Source organism: Gallinula chloropus, assembly GCF_964237585.1.
Source record: "Gallinula chloropus genome assembly, chromosome: 5".
Taxonomy (NCBI): Eukaryota; Metazoa; Chordata; class Aves; order Gruiformes; family Rallidae; genus Gallinula; species Gallinula chloropus.
In genome coordinates, this window is record NC_140090.1 from 5731712 (window position 1) to 5757503 (window position 25792).

Consider the following 25792-nt stretch of genomic DNA (forward strand, 5'->3'; position numbering starts at 1 on the left):
AATAAGGATATTATAAAAATGAAAGTTTACTGGTAAAGACCCTTTTTTTCATAGAGATTCTTCAGAATTTATACTTAGGTGGATCTAAGCAAAGATATCTGCATGTGTGTGCAGTTTTATGATTAATTAGTGTTTTCTTTCTTGTCTTACATCAAGGCAGTTGAATTTTTCAGAATGATTTTCTTTTCCTTTAATGAAGTGTGAATTTTTTTACTCTGATTTTTTCTCTTCGTGCTGTTTATCAAGCCAGTATCATCCACAGTCTTGTCACCAGAACTTCTTTGATAGTTTCAGATTGAATTTGCTCAAATATGTGATCATCTAATAAGCAGCCCCTCTCTTCTCTTGTAAAAAGCATATCTGCATCAAGCAGTTCCTGAAGTTTTATTTGTGATAAAACATTTCCTTAGTTGAATGTCAGATACTTAATTTCAGGCAGGTTTCACAACCACATTCTGTTGCCAGGATATTTTCAGATTTTTAATCTTTTTTTTTTTCTTTTTTTTTGTTTTTCAGCCACAGTCTTAATCTTTTGAATTCCTCTTTTTGTCTTAGCTTTTTTATTTTCTTTTGAAGTTGCTACTGCTCTTTTAATTTTAAATAAAATGTTTTATTGATTCCTTTGCTTTAGTTCTACTCCACTCAGAACATAAGTATATAAGGCAAGGTTTTTCAAAACTGTGCATTTTAGGTCCTTTATTAAAACAAGAGGAATATACCTTTTTCATCTCTATGCTAAATGTTTGCTTGTCTCCATCTATGACATAACTTTCAATGGCTGTTTTTTAGAAATTTAGAATTTACCGTTTTATAAATAGAAATGTTGAACTAAACCACCTTCTGTCACGGTTTACAGACCTTGATGTACAGCTGCAGTACCTGTCAGTCCAGTTTAAGAACATGAACCAATACTTTATTATTTCTGTAGAAAAAAAAAAGTCTTAGTAGAGTAATTACAAGTAAGCCTGCACAGCTTGTATTTGAAGAGCACTTTCCACATTCTAGTTGCATTCTAGTTCATCACATCTAGCTGTGGCAGGAACAACATCATTATCTTTTGTCTACTACAGAAGTGTTTTAGGGTATGCGGTATGAACTGTTTGCTTTCCAATTTCTTGACAGATTCAGACAAGGAACAAAGGTAAAGCTAATAGAAATTCAAGAGGTTACATGAGGGACATGATTATTTTTTTTTTTTCTGATAGTCATCTTTCAAATGAAGATCAGGATTTGCAGCAAATCATGGTGAAATCCTTACCTCCTAAGGGCTATGTCTTTAACCAAAGGACAAAGACTTTATTTCATTTTGCTAAAAACTTCCATAATAAAGATGAGGAAACATGTTTCATGAGGAAACACGTTCACAGATAAGATAAAAATAGTGCAATAAATGCTCTGGTGCTTTGTTCATTGCAAATAAAATGCAGAATTGATCAGAAAATGTCAGGACATCTTCTGTCATTATATTTTTAATAGAATTGCAGAATGTATCACGTTGGAAGCTACCCATAAGGATCATCGAGACCAACTCCTGAATCCACACAGGGAAACCTTGAAGTTAAACCATGTATCTAAGAGCATTGCTCAAATTATATCTCAGAGAATTGGTTTTAGTTTAGAGATTTATAAGTAATGGTAAACTGGGAATCAGCATACAGTTTTAATGGAAATTAATGGATTAAGTTAACATACCTGGCTCTTTATTTTATTTATCAAACTAAGCCTGCTTTTAATTTTACAGTTAGTGGGGGTTTTGCAAGGAGTGATGAAGAAGTATATCAGATCCTGTATCTAAACTGTACATATTTCTGCCCTGTGAGTGATCGTGGGGCCTAGACAAGGGAGTAGATCAGTTCCTGTATGCAGTGCTTGGCCTAGCTGCCTCTAGGCCTTGTGCATCACAGGTGTCCTTTGAACCCTGTGTTCTGTTTCTCTGGCTCTGAGAAATTATCATTGTTTTCAGGATTTCTTCTGGTTCATTGTGTGCTGGCCATATGTCGATGTCAAGAGTGATATTTTCATTTTAAGATGTCAGGAATATTTTTGTATCTCTATGGTGTGAGACGGTGATGTTTGAAGTGTAGAGATTTTAGTGGTCAGGAGGTCTCTGTAGGCAAAAGGAACAAAACCTCATGTGTTCTTGTTTATACTCCCCAAAGTGGGGTGGTGGTTGTTTTGGGTTTGTTTTTTTTTTTTTTTTCAATTGTTTGGTGTTCTGTTTTTATAAAAAGTAGCAAATTGTTACCAGGATACCAGGGATAAATCTCAAAACGAATTAGTTCGGGTTTTTTTCCAAAAGGTTGCCCCAGTATAAAGTAACACGCATGTGCTGTGGGTTCTTAAGGGTGCAAGACCCAGGAATGAAGCAATTTACTTTCTTGGCATGTGGACAGATGTACCCTGAAACTTCATAATCCAGAGCTGATAATAAACCTGCAATCAGGCATCTTCCAACTCGATTTAAAATACTTGAGTCGGTGTTTGCACATCTCTGCCATGAGGTTTGAAAGAACTGCTTATCTTTGGTTTGAGTTAGTGATTTTTGAAACAAAAAAATAAACCTTTCCCTAATTTCAATATGATTTTGATGTTTAAAATTAAAAATTCATTCTATATTAACTAATAAATTACTACGGGAGTTTAAGAAGGAATACTTGTATCACATCATCTTTTTCAAAATCAGAATTATTTTCTAAAGGGTTGTCTTTGCAATGGTCAGAAGAATTTCTTTGTAATTTTCGATTTGTGTTCAGTGCCATTTTTACACTGACTTTTTTGAGTTACTTGTGAGCTAAATATAACATTGCTCATAATTTCTTCTTCATATATATGTGTGTGTAGCTGTACATATATCTCCTACATCTTTACATATGTGTGTGAAATTCCATTTTATATAGATTTATTTTCATTTTAGATGTGCTATCCAATATTTTTTTCCTAGTCTTTCTTAACATGAGTCACTGAAACATATCTATAGTCTTGAAATTGAAGTAATAAGATCTCCAAATGCCTTGGGAAGAATAAAGATTTAAAAAATAAATAATTGACCACAAAAACCCAAAGACAAAGAATTACATACATCTCAGTTTTGATTTATTTGCCTTATAGTTTTGATACAGTATTAGCAATTCCATAGAATCACAGAATCCCAGACTGGTTTGGGTGAAAAGGGATCACAAAACCCATCCAGTCCCACCTTCTGCCATGTTTAAGTAACACCCTCCACTAGCCCAGGGTGCCCAAAGCCCCATCCAACCTGGCCTTGAACCCTGTCAGGGATCCAGGGGAAGCCCCAGCTTCTCTGGGCACCCTGTGCCAGGACCTCACCACCTTCCCTGGGAAGTATTTATTCCTTATCTAATCTAAATTTGCCATCCTTCAGTTTAAAGCCTTGCCCTGTCATTCACCACCCTTGTAACTATTCCCTCTCCATCTTTTCTGTAGCCCCTTCAGGTCTCCTTGGAGTCTTCTCTTCTCCAGACTGAACAAGCCCAACTCTCTCACACCTCCTTCACAGGAGAGGTGCTCCAGCCCTCCTCTGGAGTCTCTCAGTGTTATCAAATTTATTTTGGGCTCTGTGTATATGAATTACATGTTAAAAATTACATCTTCCAGCAATCCAGTGTAACTTGTAATAACCAGCATAATGTAATACTTATGATATTTCTAGGTTTTTGCCTTCTGTAGCTCATTTATAAGCTGCATGAACCTTCTGGTCTCAACTTATTTGTTTCTAACAAAATAATAAGTGAAGTAATCAACGTACATTTCTGTAGTAATTCAAAAATAATGGTAGGAAATAATTACTCCTATTTCTCAGTCTGTCACTTTTATATATAGGAATCACATACAATTCATCTTTTCTGGATGTTAAATATATGCTTTAGCTGCTTATTAATATTTGCTTTTGTTTCTAGCTCACGGGTTTTTATGTGGAATGAAAGTTTATGGTGGTATTAAAATGATGTTTTGATACCAAGACCTTCAAAGTTGGTCTTTTTTCAGTATTTTTGAGGTGTTTTAATAAAAGTCTATGCAGTTAATAATAACAAGACACTTTGATCCCTATTAATGTAATGTGTTAGAAAATACCTTGAAAGTTAATGCTAAATAATGCTAGTAATTAATGAAAACATGCCCAAGACTTGGCTTAAATGATGTTTGAAGTTGTGACTAAATTATTACTGTCTTCAATAAATGCTTATTATTTCTAGTGTATTACCAGGGGACACTGTTGGAAAAACATTATTTAATTAGTGTTAGAACTGACAAAAATAGTACAAAGATTAGTAATAGTGATCTTGCTATCTTTTTTTTAATGAAAAAATAATAAGACTTTAATTCCAATAAAAAATAAACAGGTGAAATGATAAAAGAATCAACAGAGTAAGTAGGCTGAAATAACTGAACTCTGTGATTCTGCAGGATCAACTGTGAGGAAAAAGTAAAGCAAACATCTTGTTAGGATCTTTATTTCCTCTGTCTTCCAGATGTTGGGTCAGTGGAGGGACTTGCTTATCACAGAGCTTGGGACACTCTCTACTGGACTAGTTCAACCACATCCTCAATCACAAGACATACTGTTGACCAGAGACGTAGAGGAGCTTTCAACCGGGAAGCGGTAATAACGATGTCTGAAGATGATCATCCACACGTGTTAGCCTTAGATGAATGCCAAAAGTATGTATTATATCTTTCTTACCAGATTTGATTTTTTCCTAATGTCAAGGACAAAGCAGGACTTTTTTTTATTTCGTGGTCAACTAATATTGCTGAAACCTAATATTGCTGAATTAAGGTACAACATTTGATATGTTTTGATGTGTCAGATCAAATGATCATTCCATTTTCATGGAATGTTAAAAAATTCAAGCTGGTTTTTAGAAAAGTGAGCTAAATGGAAATTATCAAGAGTGATCACTTCACTGATTTCTTTTTTGCGACATGATACTCTCATTGCTTAAATAAAAACAAAATGAAGCTTTTTCAAAAAGGAACCTAAGTTTCTTGTGTGTCAAATTAATAGGCCTGTGTCTTTTTCCTGAGGATCAGTGTTGTATAGATTTATATAAGAAATTATGTACAATTACAGTACTTGTCGACATTCTGGGAAGAAGTCTAATGTAGTTTGCTCCTTTCCACTCTTAACAGGACAGTGTTTCCTAGTAAGATAATAGTAGGGGTTCTATTTCAGTATTTCTAATAAGAGGAGGATGGGCAGGTTCTGATTAGTGTCTGAATTACATCCACAGCTAATTCCATAATTTGCCCACCAACAGCAGCAAGGGCACCAATTGTGCCCCCTGTAGACTGTATGAAGGTCACTCACCATTATCAATCTCCTGCCTACCAGTTGTAATATGGGAAAAGCTGTGGATTGATTTCACTGTTAGAAATCACTAATATACACATTAGCAGAATTAAGTTTATATTGTAACGGTATATTAGTATAAAGACATGATCAGAATTGAACCAGACCTGTGAAGAGGGGAAAAAAAATCTGTATTCATACCCAAGTTAATGAACTGCTATAATTTATAGGATGTTAGCTATTGCATTTCTTACTCACCATTGATTATCACAATTTCTTATGGATGCCATTTATAATTGTCTCTGAAAGCATATGGTTTTTTCTGTTGCTCGTTTCATAGAGAATTAAATTATAAAATGTATCTTATGGTTTTGTTTGTTATTTTGATTTTAATACAGCTTAATGTTTTGGACTAACTGGAATGAACAGCTCCCAAGCATCATGAGATCTACCCTCTCAGGCAAGAATGCACAGGTTATCATTAGTACAGATATTCTGACACCGAATGGACTTACCATTGATCATAGGGCAGAGAAACTTTACTTTTCAGATGGCAGCTTGGGAAAAATTGAGAGGTGTGAATATGATGGATCACAAAGATATGTAAGTAAAATAAAAATCCAAAGCATACTCATTGTAAATCTGCTTGTTTGCATTTTAAAATGGAAATGATACAGAAAGGTCTTTACTTGCCTAGGTTTCTACTAATACTACTTGTACATTAGATTTAAAAATGAAAACACTTAATGCTCTGTTTGTTCAACACATTCCAGTTTCTGGATGAACTTATGGAGAATGCAGACCCTTACCACAATATCTGTTTGCATTTGTATTGAGCCTGAAGCATCACTGCCCTAAATGATCTGTATCAGCTTGATAAAAATGTAGAACTAAGTTGAGTAGAAGAGATAGACATGTGTTCTGCTTTAAATAGGATGATTATAATTTTCCTTCCAGTACCAAATTTTCCTGAATGGACTAGAATTTTTTTTGCATTAACTCTACTAATGGGGTGGGGTTTTTTGTCTTTTCTAACGATCCATTTTCAGGTATATTCAACCACACTCCATTACTCTTTTACTGTAATATATTTTGGTTCTTGAGTGCTCTGAGTTTCAGCTCATGTAGACCCTTTTGCTTGGAATATGCTGAAGGCAGTTGATCTATGCTCACAATTATTTGCATGTTTAGCTCTACATTTCTCCTTTTTCATGAAGTCTTCCTTTCGGGGATTATGTACCTCCCAAAGTGCATGATAAAATAAATGAAGGACATGTTCTAGCTTGTATTTTCAATTCCCAGCTCTACAAGATAATGTTTGGTACATCAGTTCACTTTCATATCTATTAATGTAAAAAAAAAAAAAAAAATCCTTCCTATACTATATAAAAGCTTTGACATCTTTTTGCATCTTAAATGAGAATTATATGGGTTTTTTCTGAAATGTTATCCAGGAGATGTTATTCCATTCCATGATGTTTACATGCACATTATTATAAATTACAAAATCCTGCCTTGAAGTAAGGTTCATTGTTCAATTAAAAATGGCTACTTAAAGGACATATGCAGTAAGTAGGAATTTGTGGTAATACTTCATTGCATTTGCCTGTAAATTTATTGCAAAGTCAGAGACTTATTCTCAAGTTCTTGGAGCTTAAGGATGTACTTAAATACTTAACATGTCATTTTTATAGTTTTACTTTGCTTAACTACATTGCCACCTCTGTCTATTAAGTTGTCTATGTCAGTGCTATTTTTATCATGTTTATTAGGAAAAAGAGAAAAAAATATCTCCTTTAGATCATCATTAGTAAATAATTTTAGAAAATCATTTCCTTTCTCTTCTGTGCTTTCTTCAGTTGTCTTAGAAAATACCTAAGTCTAGATTGGATATTGGTTTGTTCCTCTTCTAGTTCAACAGGCCTTCTTAAATTATTTTCATACATTTTTTGCCAGTTCAATTTTTTTTCCTATTCAGTCTGGCTGCATTTCCACTTAGGTGTCTGTCTTGTACTGCTCTTTCTTTTCCATTTTGCTATCATATTTAGTTTTACTTTCTCGATCCTGTTATACTTAAGGTTTTGATTATGCCACCAAGAATAGAAGGAAATTAGTAAGTTATGTGGAAAGAATTTAACTTCGTCCACCTACAGGGTATAACAAGTTATGCGGCACAAACATGAAAAGGCAGAAGATGTGATGTAGTTGCTGAAAGCAATTCTGAAATCAAACTGGTCGTTCAGTTTTCTCAGTCACTGAACATTGAAACTTCTACACTTCCTAGTGTAGTGTCTTCATTTGGCTTTCTGTCATTTGAACTCTCCAGTTCAGTAAACAGAAACAGTGCAGTAAACAGAAAAAGCTCCTGAAGCAGCAAGGTGAGTCCAGTGTGCTCTTCTGAGGTCTTCTGGGGAGCTCTAGTGTGTTACTCTTACAGAGCTTTGCTACTGTTGGTTGACCTGCACCAATAGCTGTTTGGGAAGAACTCTGTTGTCAAAATTAGTGATCTGAGTTCTCACACAGCTTTGAAAGTGAGCTGTTTATTCTGAAAGCACTTGCAGTAGTTAGATGGGATTTCCTGTACCAGAAAAAAACCACCAGGCTTCTTCCTTCAAATCTGCACTTATAATGTAGTGGCCTTGCTTGAGTGCTTGAGCAGACTTGCTCATTGCTGCATAGGTACATCCTTACTGATACAGGAATGCCAGAATCCAAACATAAGATTGTATTATTGGTCTGGTGAAATAATATTTCCAGGGCAGTTCTTTTTCTTTATATACTGCCCAGCTTGATGAGATCTCTGGTTTCTGTGATATTAGGATAATACAAGTACTAATCATTTTGACGTTCCAGTGATCAGAGATTCTTTAGGGTTTTTCAGCAAGGTCTTGCCATCAGCCACCCATCAAAATCAGTTTAAACTGATTACCCTTTTCCTCACTATCTTTGCTTCATTGCTTTCTAGTTTCTGTTAGATTAACAAAGGCAGAAATTGTAGAGTAGAACATGAAATGTTAATGTAATGTAATGACTTTTCTTCCAGGGTAGCAGCTTCTTTCTTCGTTCCACTCACCACAATAACCTAGTACAATGAATGGGTAGAAAATAATTTAGCTGTATTGAATTGACTCTTTTAAGTTGATTGTAAGAGTTTATTGATTTTGTGTTAAACTGATATTTTAATACTAGTATTGGGTTGCTGGAGTATTCTTTGAGTTTTGTAAGAATTTTGTTGTTGGTTTTGTTCCTGTTTGTTACTTAGAAGATATGCAAGGTTCAGGGAAAAAGTGCTCTGCATTTGTGGAAAAATTACTTTGACACCTAAAATCACTTTTCAGACTTGTCACTCTACAAGTAAGACTGAGGACAGCGGGATAAATTTGGTCACTTCTTGGAAGATATTCATGATGGCTTCAGTGTTACCTTGAGAAGTGGCTGAATAACACACTAAGGCAGGGTAGAAGTGAGTTCAGCCACGGTAGCCAGATCAAAGATAAACCTTGCAAAATATTAATAGTTGGACATTTCGAATATCTAACCCCATAAAAATTCAGCATCTGCTAAAAATTCTTAGCAGAGATCCTCACTTAGATCTGGACAGGAGCAGTCACAAACATATGCAGGTCCAGAATGTGATTCTCAGTTGAAGAATCACATTGCTGTATTCTCTGTATGCTAATAAATAATCAGATGTTAAAACTAACCTGAAGGAAAGGAATGTCAACTAGAAGGCAGAAACTTTAATAAACTTGGATTGATGTCTAGAAATCAAATAAAATTGAGGCTACTCTCCATAGAGAAGTTATGTCATCACTTTCTGCTTTTTCCTTGTGATTTTCTGAAACAGCACCAGAAGCAATAATAGTAGAAAAAAAGAAATGCCAGTAAAAATTGATATTTTTAGCACAACATGCACATTTTACCACCTAGACATTTAAGTTCATTGTGTTTTGCCACTCCTGTCTACTATGATAGTTTACTGTTCGGTTCCAGGCTTTTTAGTCAATTCATTCTTTCTGTGTTTGAAAAGCAGCTAGAATTGTGTGGATAATCTTGGAAATCAATGGTACTAGAAATGAACTTGTGGTGGGCTTTTTATTTTCTCTGTTCAGCAGTATAAATATATTATTAGTTGTAGCAGGAATGTTCTATTCTTGATTCTTCTCTCTTGGAAATCTCATCAAAAAGAATCTCTGTTTCTCAACTTTACAAATGTCTGTGTCTCACATTAACTTTTGTCTGATATAGTCCAGAACCAACTGAAAATATCCTTCCCTGCTTAATTAGTTGTTATCTATGGAGTTCACTCCATTGACACTGATGAGATGCTTCCTTGTTGTAGTTCTGGAAAGAAATTCTCAGCTCAAACCTCATGAAAGCCATTCCCTGACCTGTGGCACTAAAATCCTCTCAGTGGTTCACACAGATCGAACACTGCTGGTTTGGGACTTGTTTGCTGTAATATCTTGATGGCCAGTGTTGGTAGCCTGATAGAAATTAACTGAAAGAAGAAATTAATGAAAATATAAAAATAATCTCAAAAGCGATAGAGAATGGTATTCTTTGTAATATTCAGGATCCCACAAAAATTCTAGGAGGTTGAAATAAATGTACCATTAGATGACGTTGGTCATTGTCATTTTTGATGTTGAAAATACGTATTGTGTAAGTAATACACAAGTTGTTGCAAAGAACCTGATGAATGTAGTTGTACTTTAGAGAAGTATACTTGCCATTTGAATGACAGAGAAAAGTACAGGCCTGTTCCTAAGCAGTTGCTTAATATATCTTTCACTTGAACTGGAAATCTAAGTAACAGCTGGAACATAGCAAATTTAGCATTGCAGTGTCTTAAATGTTCATTTCTAGCATGGAGAAACAATAATTAATTCTTGAAGAGGAAGCAGTTCTGATTTTGTTATGTTGCATGTGGACAATTTGATGGAAACAGCATCTTAACTGTTCTTGGTGAATGTGGAATTATAGTATGTCTGTTGTATCCTCTGCTATGTGATTGCAATTCAAGTTATTATGAAGGTATTTTTGAAAGATCCAATAAATTAAAAGAAAATCCATGCATCAAAGATGATTACAAGTACAGTCTTTATTCAGACCAATCAACAAAAAGCATGATTATTTTTAGTAGGGTATAGCAGTGATTGGCACTATTCTTCCACAAAATCCAACTTAAAACTAGACTAGAAATACTCATTTCTTTTGTGGCACCAGGAATGAGGCATTGGTAAACTCACAAGTGCCCTTTTCAGTACCAAATTTATTCTTCTATCTTTAATCTCCCTCCACCCCCACCCCACCCCTCACAATTTTTTTTCTGGATCATGTCAGCTTTTGGTCCTAATAAGACATCAGTATTGGAAGGGCAGAATTTGGATACTCCAGATGAAGGCTGGTAGGTAGGTTTATCCAGCAAGAGCTGGTATTGTTGCTTTTTATTATAGCAACCAGATCAATAATAAGCAAAACAGGGTGTCTGATTTAAGGGTATCTTTTTTTTTTGTTTTTGTTTTTTTTTTTTTTAGGTAGCTACATCAAATACATAAAAGTTATGACTTAGATTATTTTAATTTTCTCCCCTGAATATGCAACTGTTTTCCCTCTATCACGGCCAAATATATTTTTTTTCATGCATTCCTTGCTTATACACCTTTAAAAACAATATTTGTAACTGAATAATAAGTATGGCATAACATTTTATGTCTTCCACATGAAACTATGAAATACATTACCTAATTTTAGATGTATTATGGCTAAGTGGTTTCTGTCAGACTGACTTTTTGATACTCATCTAAAATGTTATTCATTTTTAGATTGCTGATATTGTTTTGTACTTGTGTAATGATTTTATTATGCAATTGACTTTAAATTGTCATTAATGTTAATCTTTTCTAGTGTAGTTTTCTATTATATTAGCTTTGTCATTCTGTTATAGATCTCTAAATAGATTTTGCTAACTTTAGAAGAGTAAAGAGCCATTAAAATTTATTTATTAGATGGTCCTGGCCATTTATAAACATTTTGAAAGAGAAGTATTATCAATAAGCCATTCATTAGAGTTAAAAAACAACTCATACTTTAAGCTGATATGTTAACTATATGCACTCATCTTTTAAAAAACCCCAACTGACTTTACATAAAAGTTAACCATTGTCTTGGTAAGAATTACTATGGATCTAATTCTTAGAATCTAAAAAGGGTTTTATAGAAATCATTCAAATTACAGTATTCTGGCACAAATTCTTGTCTACCTGACATGATACCTGATTGGCTCCTCCCCTTTCCAATCATGATTTTCCTACAGAAATTGTTACACATACCCCAAATTTAGAGCAACTATATATGCTAAAACAGAAGCTGTCTGGAGCACCTAAAAATCAGAATGTAAAAAAGAAAGGGTCATAGTTAAATTGACCTGCTAGCTGTGATGTTCCTCCTCCGTTCCTCACTCTCCTTATCTCTAGAGAAAACTTCTCATCTGTTATTCAGAGTGGGAAGTACAAGCTGTATCTGGATGTCTGTACCATTCAGTATTAAAAGACCTGATGTACATTGGATGGGTCTGACATAGCTGGTTCAGACGGAAGGGATGCTAGGGGAGTCTTGTTCAGGTTTCCTTAATGATCACAGAATCATAGGGGTTAGAAGGGACCTCCAGAGCTCATTGGGTCCAACCCCCTGCTGCCATTTTTGGTATCGATTTAGTTTTATGATAAAATATATCAAGACAGAGTCTTCATATAATTGCTTTTGTTTCATGAAATTAAAAACCCTGTTTAAAAACTTGTTACTGCAAGAGAAAAAAAATCAGTTGAGATCTTTGCAATGCAGAATCACAGAATCACAGAATTGTAGGGGTTGGAAGGGACCTCGAGAGATCATCGGGTCAAACCCCCCTGCCAAAGCAGCTCCCTAGGACATATCACTCAGATAGGCGTCCAGACGGGTCTTGAATATCTCCAGAGAAGGAGACTCCACCACCTCCCTGGGCAGCCTGTCCCAGGGCTCCCTCACCCTCACTGTGAAAACGAATGGCAATGCATAGCTTTTTTCAGTTTGTGAACATTCATTTGGTACCACATTTCTCTCTTCTGTGACCAAAACTGTTGCTGAGCCCCATAATTATTCTTCCTTCTGTGGCACGGGGTGCTTTTTGGCAGTCTGTGTACTCTGTGGAAAGGTCTGAAGTACTTATATAGTACTGCAGTAGCTTGTGGGAGTGACCTTTGTGAATTAAATTCCTGTGACTTTATGGTCTGTATCATTCTGGACTAAATTTGATTATTGACTTTGTACCTTCTAGTTCTCTTTATCTTTATGCTGGCTCCACATATTAAAAAGTTATTCAGTGTATATGGTTCCTTAAGAAACTGAGAATCTATGTTACATATGACTCAGCATATACAGTGGTTCTCCCATTTCAGCGCAGTTTATGCATCATATACTGCAGTTGTATGATTGCAGATTAATTGGGCATTATGCTTGTGTTGATAATGTGCTTCCAGATGGGATCTGTAATGGGTTTTTACTTGCATTATCCTAAGTTGGAGCACTGCTTTGAGTAATTTGTCACTACCCAGCCACCAGTTTATATAAAACTTGCTCCAAGTTGCTTAGCATGGAGTTTTTACAATTTGGAAACAGTTGACAGTTGGTCACTGATTCAGCATTGGTTTTCTTCTCAGTGTTATGTGTTTGGGTGCATGCATTTCCTAAAAGACTTGTGGCAGTTATATTGTCTTGATCCAATGCTTATCTGGTTTCTTTCAGTAACTCTGAGGAGTTTTGTATTGGCTTCCATCACTATTTTTGTTAAAAACAAGCAATCGGCAAGTAAAAAGGAAGTAGGGAGACATGGGTGGACCCTTTTGTGCTCCCTGCCTCCCCTGGGCCAATCAGATGGGGCCACCCAAGGAGGATTTCTCTAGGGTCATGTTGTATAAACATGATTTCTGCTGGTGAATCTGTGGATATATCTGTCCAGAGCTGCTGACACTACTGGGAAAAAGGAACGTGCCAGCTGTACAGAATACAAAATTTAGAAGCATAGGTGACTTACAAAATGTTTCACACACAGCAAATTTGATTGACACTGAATCCTCAGGACTTAAACATGATTTGGCAGATAACCAAAGGATGAACAAACTTTAAAATAAATCTTTTATTTTCAGTTACTTCTGAACATCCACAAGTGCTAGCAAGATTTTTAAAAAAGACCCCCAAAATTGTCAGTCATTTTCAGCATTATTCTACAAACTGGGACATTAAAAGGGCTGTAAAGTTGGCCAAAAGCTCGTGGAAATAGGAACTCTTTCTTGGGTGCTTAAATAAAACTGGTGTCCCATCTCCCAGGGCTGAACAGCAATGATCAGTTCTGTAATGAATTTACATTTTTCTGTTACAGTTTGAGGGGAAAAAATAAATGTAAGTGCTGCAGAACACAGCAAACTGAACGTATTACCTTCTTTAGTAGTAGTTGTGACAATAAAATCCTGCAAACATTGACAGTTTCACACTACCATGGAGAACAAATATGGGGTTGGGAAATGTGCATGGCCAGATTGGGTACAGATCTTTCAAAAACATACACGATTGATTATTTTTTTTTGCCTGAAATGTGTCTGAATATGCATAACACAGGCTTTTAAGGGTGTGTTATGGAAAGTGTTTTACAGTAAATGTGCACAGAAATAGTCTTTTTGCCATGAATATGTCCCCATTTATCTATTAATACTTTCAGTTTTGAAAAAAGGTTGGTTAGAGAAGAGTCTTGGGACATTTATCACCAAAAAAAAGTCTTTGCTGGGAAAAAGGATTTGCTGGTCAAACCAATTTCAAATATGCAGAAATATATAACGGGTGTAGTGATGCAGAGTTTGTGATAATGGTCTGAATTATATAAGAAATTTTGGCACTGTATCATATAATTGAATTTAAACACAGCCAGGAATCCTCCTGTGCACTGGACTACAATTATTTATGTTAGCAAATTGCTGAAATACCCTGGGCAATGAATTAGCATAGGTGTGAGCAAACTGCCACTGAAGTATTACTAGGTATTTAATATTGTAGAGTAAGGGCACCTTCTTAATCTGCAAGACGTAGCTGTAGTGGGAGTGTAGAGTTTTTTTCATTCCATTAAATTGAATTTGGAAATCCAATATAGTAGGCGAACTCTATATGAAGAAAAAGTATTTTTAATTATTTTTTTTAAATGTGGGATTGACCATTTTTGCTTCTTTCTCCTTCCATCATTTAAAACCAAATTTATACAAAGCATCCACTTGAAGGTGAGCTGAACAGTGTACCAGTTGTCTCTGCTTGAACTGTGTAGCCTATGTTCATGTGTACAGTCAGCTTGAAGAAATAATACCACCCCCCTTACAGTATTTCTGTTGTTCAGCCAAAATTAAATTTTCAACTAGAGAATTGATTAAAACTGTTACATTCTTTAGAACAGAAATTTTTCTTTCTGATAAATGCAATGAAAGAACATACAGGAAAATATTTTAGAGGAGCTGTGATTTAGACTGGAATTACATTAATTGTATTTCTGCAGTTTTCATTCAAACCTTACTATATATTGAACTGTGATTCATATTTTCTTTCTAGTATGGTGACTAAGGAGATTATTTTTAATTAGAAAACACACCACATTTATTTTCTTGGGTTCAGGTTTCTAATGTGATCATGGTGGTGAACACCATATTAGGTATGTTCAGAAACATACTTCTGGCTTTGATTCATAAAGATTCAGAATTTTTAGACTTTGAGCCATGCCACAGTATGTCTTTTCCTCTATTCTGTTTGGGCTGTTGCACAGGTAGTGTGCTGAGGAGGTATTTTTACAAGCACCTTTAGTTAAACTATGATTTTTTTGACTTAGGGAATATAGCTACTTTGATTTCTGAAAATTTGCCATATCAATAAATAACAAGTTAACCGTTGTATCATCTGTTTAACACATTTCAAGTGCTGTTATCTCATTCTTCCAGGTGCTCTAAGTATAGAAGATTTGTTTTATCTAAAACTATAAAGCAATGTGAGGCACAGGGTGCACTTTAGAAACTTCTTATTCAGAGACAACATTCCTTCTCATGTTTTCTCTCTGTACTTATGTATTTTAGGTAATTGTCAAATCTGGACCAGGTACTTTTCTCAGCCTGGCTGTATATGATGATTATATCTTCTGGTCAGATGGAGTGAGGAGAGCTATTCTGCGTTCCAGTAAATACACAGGAGGAGATACAAAAATCCTTCGTTCCGATATCCCACATCAACCAATGGGCATTATTGCTGTTGCCAATGATACTAACAGTTGTAAGTTACAAAGTTGTTAATTCCAGTATCATTCAAGAATTTTACTCTGTTTTAGCCAAGTTGAAATCTTTTTATGGTATTTCATCAATTATTTTGCTGTAGGAGCTGTTAACGGATTGTAGGATGTAACCTCTTCCCCAAGTAAATAAATATTATCGAGTGATCGTTTTCTGCTGTGAACATTGTGCTCATTTGAAGGCAGTTAAATCATTTCCTGTCAAATATCAGCAGTTTTGAATGTTGTGGATTTTTAAATTTATAATAGTCAAGGTAACAGCATTTGTTTATCTTTTCGTATGCTAGCATCTGAGGCATGCTGGCATTTTCATCTGACTGATAAAACTTGAATCAATTGTCCATGAATCTGAGATAGGGTGATCTTTGCTCTCTCAAAGACATCGGCCATTGAAGCAAATTTAATAAAGCAGAGTTCATTTTTCATCATTTGTTTTTCAGGTGAGTTATCTCCTTGTGCACAAATGAATGGAGGTTGTCATGATTTATGCCTTCTGACTCCTGACGGACGAGTCAACTGCTCCTGTAGAGGGGATAGAATACTGATAGATGATAACAGATGTGTGAGTAAGTAATACTAGCTGACACAATGTTTTTCTGTGGTGTAAGGCACATGGCTATCACAAGCAAAGACAGTTGGCCCAAGCCATAGCTTTTGTTGCTTTTATACGCTGTAAAAATCTATCTGGTAATTCAGCACATACCAGGCTTTTAAATATTTTATGGCTTTTAGGGGGTTAAAAAGCATTAATACTTGTTTTGCCCTTAAATTTTAATTTTGGTAGTTGTGTTCTACTGAACATTTCCTATTTGCAGCTTGCTTCTGTTGAGTGCAAATATTTTCATTTCATGTCCTTAGACATATACAATAATTGTAATTTATTAACCAACAGTTGTATTTAATCATGTAAAATTGGCAGTTTAGTAATTAGGAAATGTATCACTTCAAGCTGTTAGACTCCTCAGAGACTGCTTTCATTGGAGAATATTCTGTGTTACCTAAGTTCTAAGTTCTTCTCACATCTTCCCATGCGTCCTCTGAACCAGTATGTCTCAGTACATGAAAAAGAAAATATATATCTAGTTCAGAAGTGTTTCAGAATATGTGGTCATCTGTTGCAGCTTTAGATGATGCTGTCCCTGTGTAGAATTGATGTTTATGAACATGAAGTATGTGCTGGTAATTTGGAAGGATGTGATATATGTACACATGGTGCATTCCTACAGGTTTCCCAGTAATTCGGAGAAAATATCTGTCACTCTGGCAATGCTCTGCCTTAGCAGGACTGAATTAACTGGAGAGCTTTGGGCTCTTTCCTCAGGGATGACCCATATTCACAATATGGAATGTGACTTTGTGCTTCTCCAAGATTGGGAATGGATGGAAAACTGGAGGGTGAAGGGGACGCAGCTCTGGAGTTCCTTATGTCTTTGTTAATGCCACTGTGTTATAGCTCTACTGTCGCAGTTATTGAGATGCCTTCCAAATTCCAGTGGTTTCTTGGACCTTTGCCTCTGTGGGGCAGAAATCCCAACTCATAGAACAGATTCTTTCTCCACTTTTGTATCTGTGTGCCAAACATGCCAGTTCTGCTGCTTCAGTGTCATAACTGGGCCACCTGCTTTCTCTAAAGCAAATTATTTTACCATAACAGTAAAAACAGTTTTTAGAAAAACCCCACAACACTGTAAGATGCAGGAAAAATATATATATTTAAGTTTTGTGTATGATTTAGCAAGGTTGACCATCCTGGTAGGAGCTTAGATAGTTTACCTGCTTCAGACACTTCTGTGGCTGCTCCTGAGTAGCCTAACAAGTGGTTTCCCTTGTGCCCTTACAGAGTCACTTTTAAAATGCCAGTCTGTATATGCAGAGCTTTGGCAGTGTGGGATATGAAGTGATGATGTCCTTCATTCACATACCCGTACTGATTATTTTGCAAACCTACTCCTGTTCTAATAGAGCTTGTTTTGGTCATGCCACTGATACTTTTCATACTACAGTGATACTAGGTTTCCCTAGTACATTTGAGTCAGTAGTATTTTCATACCAGTAATTTCACAACAGTTGAGTGATTGGTTGAAGAAGACCAAGAAGCATGCTTATGCTAAGGACTGTCTTACTGTCCCTCCTACCGTATGTCTTTCTTCCTCAGTAACAGTAGTGTAATTAACTGATTGCTGACAACTGACCTGCTTGACTGGGATTCAGGATTTTTGGGTTTAGACCTAGTTTTTGTTAGATCAACACGCAGAGCTCATCAATATGCCACTGCAAGGTCACTGGAGCTAGCTGTAGAGAACTTGTCAGAAAAATGACTGTGATGAGGGGAAGGGTAGAATTACACCTTTAACTATTGGTGCGATTTTTAAATTGGCTTAAGGCATCTTGAGGGCTGGACCTTAGTCCTTTAGAATCAGATTCTTAGGCTTGGCAGCTCAGCTTTGTGAGGAGGCTGGAGTTTTTGCCATACCAAGCTAATTGCTTCAATATTGTATTTAAGATTTTAATCCTAAAATTTCTTTTGCCACGTTTATTTTGGATTTATAGCTTTGTCTCCTGCTTAATTTCCTACAATACTGCTTTTAAATGAAATCATAATGCCTACGTTAATTATGCATATAATCAGTAGTTACTAACATGTCCCAAACAAATACTTGAATTGCTACAGTTTTAATCTGCACTTTCACACACTTCATAGTTCAACTTCAGCCTTTACCTTTGGTTCATGCATACATGTTGTTTGTTATTAACTAGGTCTTTACATAAGGTCACTGAGATTTAGCAGAAAGACCTGGTTCTGTAATTAAATGTATGGAAGTATGAGGGTTAAAACTCTTGTCCTTCACAACAGGGACTACACAGCTGATGTAGTGTCAAGATGTGCTAGTAAAGTATTGTAAAACTAACCTCTATTACATTTACAGCTCTTATGCAAAACCTGCTTTGTCTAGCTGTATAATTGAAGATACAATGAGTTTTGCAGATGATTTGCAGTGATAAAGACTTCAATTTACACTAATGCTGTTTCAGAGTGGCAGGCCCTTAGTCTAGTAACAGAAACCAGTGATCAATTGAGATTGTATGGAGGTATCTGATTGTTAATGGTTCAAAGATATTAATTAAGGCTTTACTACTTTATAAAAAGATATTTTCCACTGCAGCCAAATGTTTCTGCTTCCTTCATATGGAATAGCACCCCAAGGCTTTTATAATCACCTTATTTCACCCTCACATACTGTCAGGTTTTATTGATTTTGATCATTCAAGAGAACTCTTTGAGCTGGAAAATTCCCTGAAATTCTGTCTGCACTTGGCCTTGTAGGTCAGGTCTGGTCACTCAGTTAGCTAGCCTTTTCCTTCCCTTCACCCAGGAGATAGAGTATAGTACAGCAGGAATCGCTAAGGGCTTGGAATTAACTACCTCCACCTTCTCTGAATCTTACACGAATATGACATTTATATATTCCAAAAGCACTAAAAACCTTAAAACTGCTATTAGTTAAAACAATTTTTAAATCCTCATTTAGACCATGAGGTAAGATTCCATCTTATAAATTATTTTGTGGAATATTTGCAAGAAATGTTGATCTGAGTGATTATTTTTCAAAAGCAAAAAATAAAAAAGACTTAGACATGAAACGTTTGTGTTGACTAGCACATGAAGGATGGAAACAAGACAGGCTTTATAGTTTAGCTGTGAGATCAAAAGTTTCTTTCTTTGTAACACAGTTGAAAGGGATACTCAGGAAAATTGAAAGTTAGCAATTCCAACTGATAAAAGGAATTAACTGCCCTTTCAACGTGTAATTGGACTGTATAACTGCCTGCCAGCCAAGATTCTTGAGACAAAGCTTCATAAAATTCAAAGAGGGATTGGATGATTATATAGGTAATAAGTCTACCCAGAGTACATTTTTTTTCTCAGTTTTGAATGGCATTTAAATGTTTTGTTTCTGAAAGTTAGGGTTTTCAGTCAGACTGTAAGTGAAGGCAGATTGTACTATACATACTTTTGATTCCCCCCCATCTTTCTCTAAAGTTTGCAGTCAAAGATGCTGAACTAGATGAACTACAAGTGTAATTGAGAATGACTTTTCCAAAGTTCTAAGTTCTTACTATGCTAAAAAATGGAGGAAAAAGAGAGAAAAAACAAATGCTGCAATAAACTTGATTAATGTTTCAAGGACTGTATAAATCATCTTGAAGATCAGATCTCACCTTGTCCAGAATCTATATTTTCAGCACTTCTTTTATATTTTTCATCATGTTTGAATCAAATCAAGAAATGTTTTCAATTTTGGGGGCTTAACTTTTGCATATAGTAGACATCAGATATTCCTGAATTTGTGCTGATGGAATTATAATGGAAACAAGAAAGAAAAAAGAAAGGATAATCATTTGATATAGTTTCCCTATCTTTCCTCTTGAGCTGTCTTACATACACTTCTTTCTCTTTCTGGTTTGTTTTGGTTTGTTTTTTTTAGAACTATAGACATGGAGTAAATGTACATCATGAAGACCAAAATGTTTCTGTAAATTTTGTGATACTTTTTAGTTTCTGATTGAACTAATAGAAATATACATGTCTACCAGGGCATGTCTACCAATGATTTCTTTGTGATTAAAAACAAAAAAGTAAAGTACAAAAAAGTAAAGTACACCCATCCTTCACCGAGTATAAGGATATATCTTCAGCATTGGATGTAGTATATTGATGTGGGTACCTTTGTGCACACTGAGCAGCTGCACAGTGCCACAAAATAAGTGAGAGTTCAAACTAACTGCTAGGTGATGGTGTTTCCTTCTTGCTGTGTTGAAGAAGGTTTTTATAAACATCTATCAAGAAACAATTACATCCAAGCTGGAGTTATGGATTAGAGGATAGCTGAGTACAGGACATGCAACATCGTCATGTTACCAGAATTCCTGCCTTTAAGTTGCTTCATTACTTGTTCCTTCATGGATATTTGGATATGTTTTTCTTTTACAGACTTATTCTTATCTTCTGAATTCACCCCAACATAAAATTTCTGAAAATTGAGACTTAGATATCTGTCCTCAATCAAGAAATGTACGGAGAAGTATATCAGACTTGCAGGTCACCTCTCTGTAGAAGCTTTTAAGTTCTGATGCCATGATGGGGTTTTAATACTTAGGCTTGCAAAAACTGTGTAGGAGATACTTTAAATGCAGCCAACATTTTTTTCTCCTTTTCACCAAGTGTAAAAGGTATTAAAAATTATGTGTCAATATGTTTTATTTTTAGCTAAAAATTCTACTTGTAACATTTATTCTGAGTTTGAATGTGGAAATGGAGAATGCATTGATTATCAGCTGACTTGTGATGGCGTTGCTCACTGTAAGGACAAGTCTGATGAGAAACTTTTCTACTGTGGTAAGTATTTCCAGCCTTTTCACCTTCACATTCTTATTTTGGTTATATATATTTATGTCTATTGGTGCCTCTGTGACTTTTCTACTTATTCATACTAATCGCTTGCCAAGATGCACAAGAAGAAAATGCCAACTCGCATGTTAAAAAAACCTCCTGACATTATATGGGTAGAGTTACTTATACTTGAATATATTTTCCTTGCATATTTCATGTATTAGCTGAATTATATTTTAAAAAGGATCTCGAATGTTCTCATATTTCTGTCTCTAAAACAAAAATCAAGAAAAACACAGCAGGCTGCTTTTTCAAAGATGAAAAATTGAGCGTTTTCCACTTCAATTTAGTAGGTTTAGTTTAATTTTCCATATTTAATAAGATTTTTTTCTGATTATGAATAGAAAACACCAAACCAGAAGTAGTATAAAATACAAAAATACTTGTGTAATAGAAATCTCTCTGCTCAGTTTTCTGTTTAAGTTAAAAACATCATTATTCTTCCCACCAGACTTTTTGTTGTTTTTATAATAATCAGTCACTTCCAGGTATTTTTTTGTGTCCAACTGAGTTTGCCTGAATGTTATTGTTCAAATAACTTTCCTAAATTACTGAGTGACCTTTGTGAATTCTTATATCCTGCATGTTAAGTGCTATCTCCCTGTTAACCTGTGTGCCTGTAACTCTTGCCCTTTATCTTGTCCAGTACACTCATGTCACAGCCTTGGTTTCCCCGACGAACACGTTGCATGTCATTTCATACCGACCCATAATGTTTATACCTGGCACCACTGTAGTTTTATGAAAATGTCTGCTTGAAATCCTGGCATTCACTTCTGTCATTTTGATAGAATCACAAAGTATCTCAATTAGGAAGGGATTGGTAAGGATCACTGAGTCCATCTCCAAGGTTGACACTTGAATAATATCTAAGGTTGATACTGGCAATAAGAAATGGAATAGCTTTCTTCTGTTTTCCTTTCTCATTACAAAAATAAACATCAACCACCTGAGTATAGCAACTGATAGTATGTATATTTTTTCTTCTTTCATCTTCAATTTGTGCCTTGTTAGCTTTCAGACTTATATGCCATAATTGCTTTGATCATGTCATGCAAAGCTAATAGTAACGTTCCATCAGATCATTCACATGTAAATGACTAAGGAGGTTTGTTTGAATCTGAAAAAAATTCTAAAAAAATAAAAAGAAAAACCCAAAACACATCAGAAAAGGAAATCAGAATCTGGAGATACAAAACACTTCTAGTTACCTGGGCTGAAGAGCCCTTGAATTACAAGTGGCAGCTTTAAAAAAAGAAATTTAAACCTCTCTGGCTCTATTATTAATTTTAGTCATTTGTTTCATTCACAGTTCATGGAAGAAACATTAAGTTTTCATGTAGTTTCTTTTACTTTGTGAAGAAAGTAGGTTGAAGGAATAGAAAGTAAGGCATCTGGCAACAAATAAGAAAGTTGTAGTTAGTGAGGAGTCTCAAAATACTGTTTCTTGTCCTTCCAGAGAACTTGCCTTATATGCCAGTGGTCTGTTTGAGGTTTAGTGAGCTGCTAAAACTGGTTTATGCTTTATTCTACAATACTGAAAAAAATATAAATGCAAGATCAGACAATTTGTCTTTCCATGGATTTGCCACATACTTCTATGGAGGATATTATATTAATTTGCAGTGTGACAGGGTGTGTTTTACCTGATTTAAATCAACCATACTGAGCTGTTTGTTACACAATGGCAAAAACAGGAAGAACTGTGATTCTGTCATGCACGTGGTCATATACAGTGTGTTGTCTGAATCTGATAAAATACACTGTGCTGGATTCATTATTATTGATTAAGTAATCCAATGCCATTATTTATTATCGTGGCAGGACTTCTACAACAGTTAGGGCTTTAGTAAATGATTTCTGAATTTTCAAACACTTCAACATAGGTAAAATTGAAGCATTCTTCAACAGCCTGCGTACTTGGGCTGAACACTTATAGTCTCAGTGTTCAGAAATCCAGAAACTTGTCCACTAATATTTTCTCTTGGTTTACTCTCCATTTTCCCCCTAATTTGGTTTTGGGTAAGTTGGGTATGATTCATTCTATGTGATAGAATTGCTAATGCTATAGAGAACGTTGTCACATGCATGACAAAAGTGTGTCAAAACAAAGGTATTTTAAGCTTTTTTTATACAACAAGATAATGAAAATTGGGAATTAGGCTTTCCTTTTTTCATTTCTTTATCATGCCTTCATTTCTTCTTACTGTGCTTTCATTTATAGACAATTCTAGGATTCTGTTTATCAGTCCAAATTCTTTCTGGACAGTAAATGACTTATTTCTGAAGTTTTTCCTCTAGTTTCAAATGCATTTTCATTTGAAATGTTTTTCCTGACTGTTTGTTGGTTTTATTGTAAGAGTAGTTTTATTATACACTAAGTGTCTGTATGAAATTATGTGCTTCTACTTAACTCTCCAGAAAACAGAGGCTGTCGGAAGGGTTTCAAGCCGTGTTCTAACCGTCGCTGTGTGTCAAGTAACAAAGTGTGTGATGGTGCAAATGACTGTGGTGACAACTCTGATGAATTTGACTGTAAAGGTAAATGGCAGTTACTTCCAAGGTGATTTCAGAATATTACTCAGTAAACACTTAGTATGTAAAAAGAAGTGACCAGGAAAAGCATGTAACTTTATTGGAATTACAGCTGCTGGGACTTCTTTTTGTTAGATTCAAACTAAGCAGAGGCACACCGGTGTGTTTGAGAAAGCATATGTTGGGATTGATATGAAGAAAGACTTTGGTTTACTCCTGCAGCCCTCTAGAAGGAGAGTGGTTTGGGCTGTAGAAAATTCAGAAAATACAGTTGCTGATTCTTCTGTGAAGGAATAAATGAAAGAGAATATTTACCACAGACAGAAATGTTTTAAGATGAGTAATTTCTTCTCTGCATCTGATACACCGTTTCTTCTTTGAAGTAGCTCCTTTTCTATTTCTTTGCTTCTCAGATGGATGGTAATGTCTGTGTCCTTTGCAAAACTTAGCAGAATTGCTCTCCTCTTTAATCAGAATGGCGTTTATGTCTTAAAACATGGGTATTTATATCTGTGCATCAGCCAGTGAATACAGGCTAGCTAACAGACAGCACAAATTCTTAGTGACAATTCAGAAAGATTGGAGGGGAACCTATTCCACAATATATTGCTAAGACTGATGTAGCAGTACATTGTTGTATGGGTTTTAATCATTTAGCTAAATATGAGCAGAGAGAAAAGCTTACAGTCAAAAACCCCAACCTGTTGTTGCATGAAAGAAAATCGAGATTCATAGATTGTCCTGAAAGTGCTTCTTCCTCACATGGTGATTATTTCAAACTGAGTTAAATTATCTAGAGAGAGACTTTCAGATTCAAAAATAATTTAAAAAAACTAGAAATTTACACTTTCAAGTTTATTAGACCTTTTATTTCCACTGAATGTTTAGGTATAGACAGCATGGTGTGTATTGAATGCCTTGTCCTAAAAGGTATAAGGTTTAAACTCATAATATGCATCTGAAGAATCTCTTTAGTACACAAATTTACATATTTTATAACCATATGTTGTAGATTCAATGTGTGCCTCAACAGAATTCCATTGTGCAGATGGGATTTGCATTGGAAAATCAGCACAGTGCAACCAGATCATTGATTGTGCAGATGCTTCAGATGAAAAGAACTGTAGTAAGTTTGCATTTGTCTGTGCTTCGTTGTGGCATCTGTTCCATGAATATTCCTTGTTATATAGCAGTTAATTCATAGTCATTGCTAGTTGGATACCAGCAGCTCCATGGTATGCACAAACTCAAGCTTAACCTGAAAACGAAATACCTGTATCAGGTGTGCTACAGTAATTTGCTGTCTCTTTCCAGATAATACAAACTGTGCTTACTTCTATAAACTTGGAATAAAATCTTCAGGATTTATTAGCTGTAATTCCACTTCACTTTGTATACTGCCTGAATGGATATGTGATGGATCTAATGACTGTGGAGATTATACAGATGAACTCAAATGCCCAGGTAACTGAAAAAAGAAAAAAGCCATTTGGTTTTTTAGGAAAATATATTCCTATTGTTCTGTTTAATGTTTGAGTATTTTTCCAAATGGTGTTGCAAAATGCTTGTTAAGTTAATACTATTTTATTTAACACAGAGATTAATATAATGCTGAATGCAGGTTTTTTCACCGCTCTTTATTTTGTGTTTCATTAGATTATGCAAATTATTACAAATTACTACTGCTTTTTGCTGAAGACCATAATGTCTAGCTTTATATTTCTGCCAGGTTAGGTGTGTCATTAATCATTTTTATTTAAGTAAAACATCAGTCATTAAAATGTCAAGCTCATCAAGCATCAGCAGAATCACTCAGAAAATTTTATTAGCTAATGCCTTAGTGGATGGTACATTTTTTCTTGCTTAGTTTTTTAACTTTCTCTTGTAATTTGTTGAGGTACTTGGGATAGGCTGCCAGGGTAGAATCCAGGATTATTGCTTTTGTGATTGCTCTGGTCTTCAGCCTGTACAAAGCAATTACTGTATGCCCAGTCCCAGGGCTGAGCTTATTTATGTTATATTTAATGTTAACCAATTAATTCTTCACAGTATTATTTGTTTATCAATTTATACCTGTTCTTATGCTAATAAGGGCATTGTAGTCCTTCAGTAATCAAATCCTTACTCTTCACTTGCAATGGTA

The 25792-nt window shown here is 35.2% G+C and overlaps 1 protein-coding gene across 1 annotated transcript in view; it reads left to right on the forward strand.

Annotated features, from left to right (window-relative positions):
- Positions 1-25792, forward strand: part of LRP1B (LDL receptor related protein 1B) — a gene marked incomplete at both ends in the record, with an annotated part of 709648 nt that overhangs the window by 556144 nt on the left and 127712 nt on the right. Inside the window, 8 exons of the mRNA XM_084264363.1 lie at positions 4491-4680; positions 5710-5914; positions 15454-15646; positions 16103-16228; positions 20932-21060; positions 23536-23655; positions 24662-24775; positions 24964-25113. Coding sequence (XP_084120489.1) covers positions 4491-4680; positions 5710-5914; positions 15454-15646; positions 16103-16228; positions 20932-21060; positions 23536-23655; positions 24662-24775; positions 24964-25113 — 1227 coding nt within the window. The remainder of the gene's footprint in view (positions 1-4490; positions 4681-5709; positions 5915-15453; positions 15647-16102; positions 16229-20931; positions 21061-23535; positions 23656-24661; positions 24776-24963; positions 25114-25792) is intronic.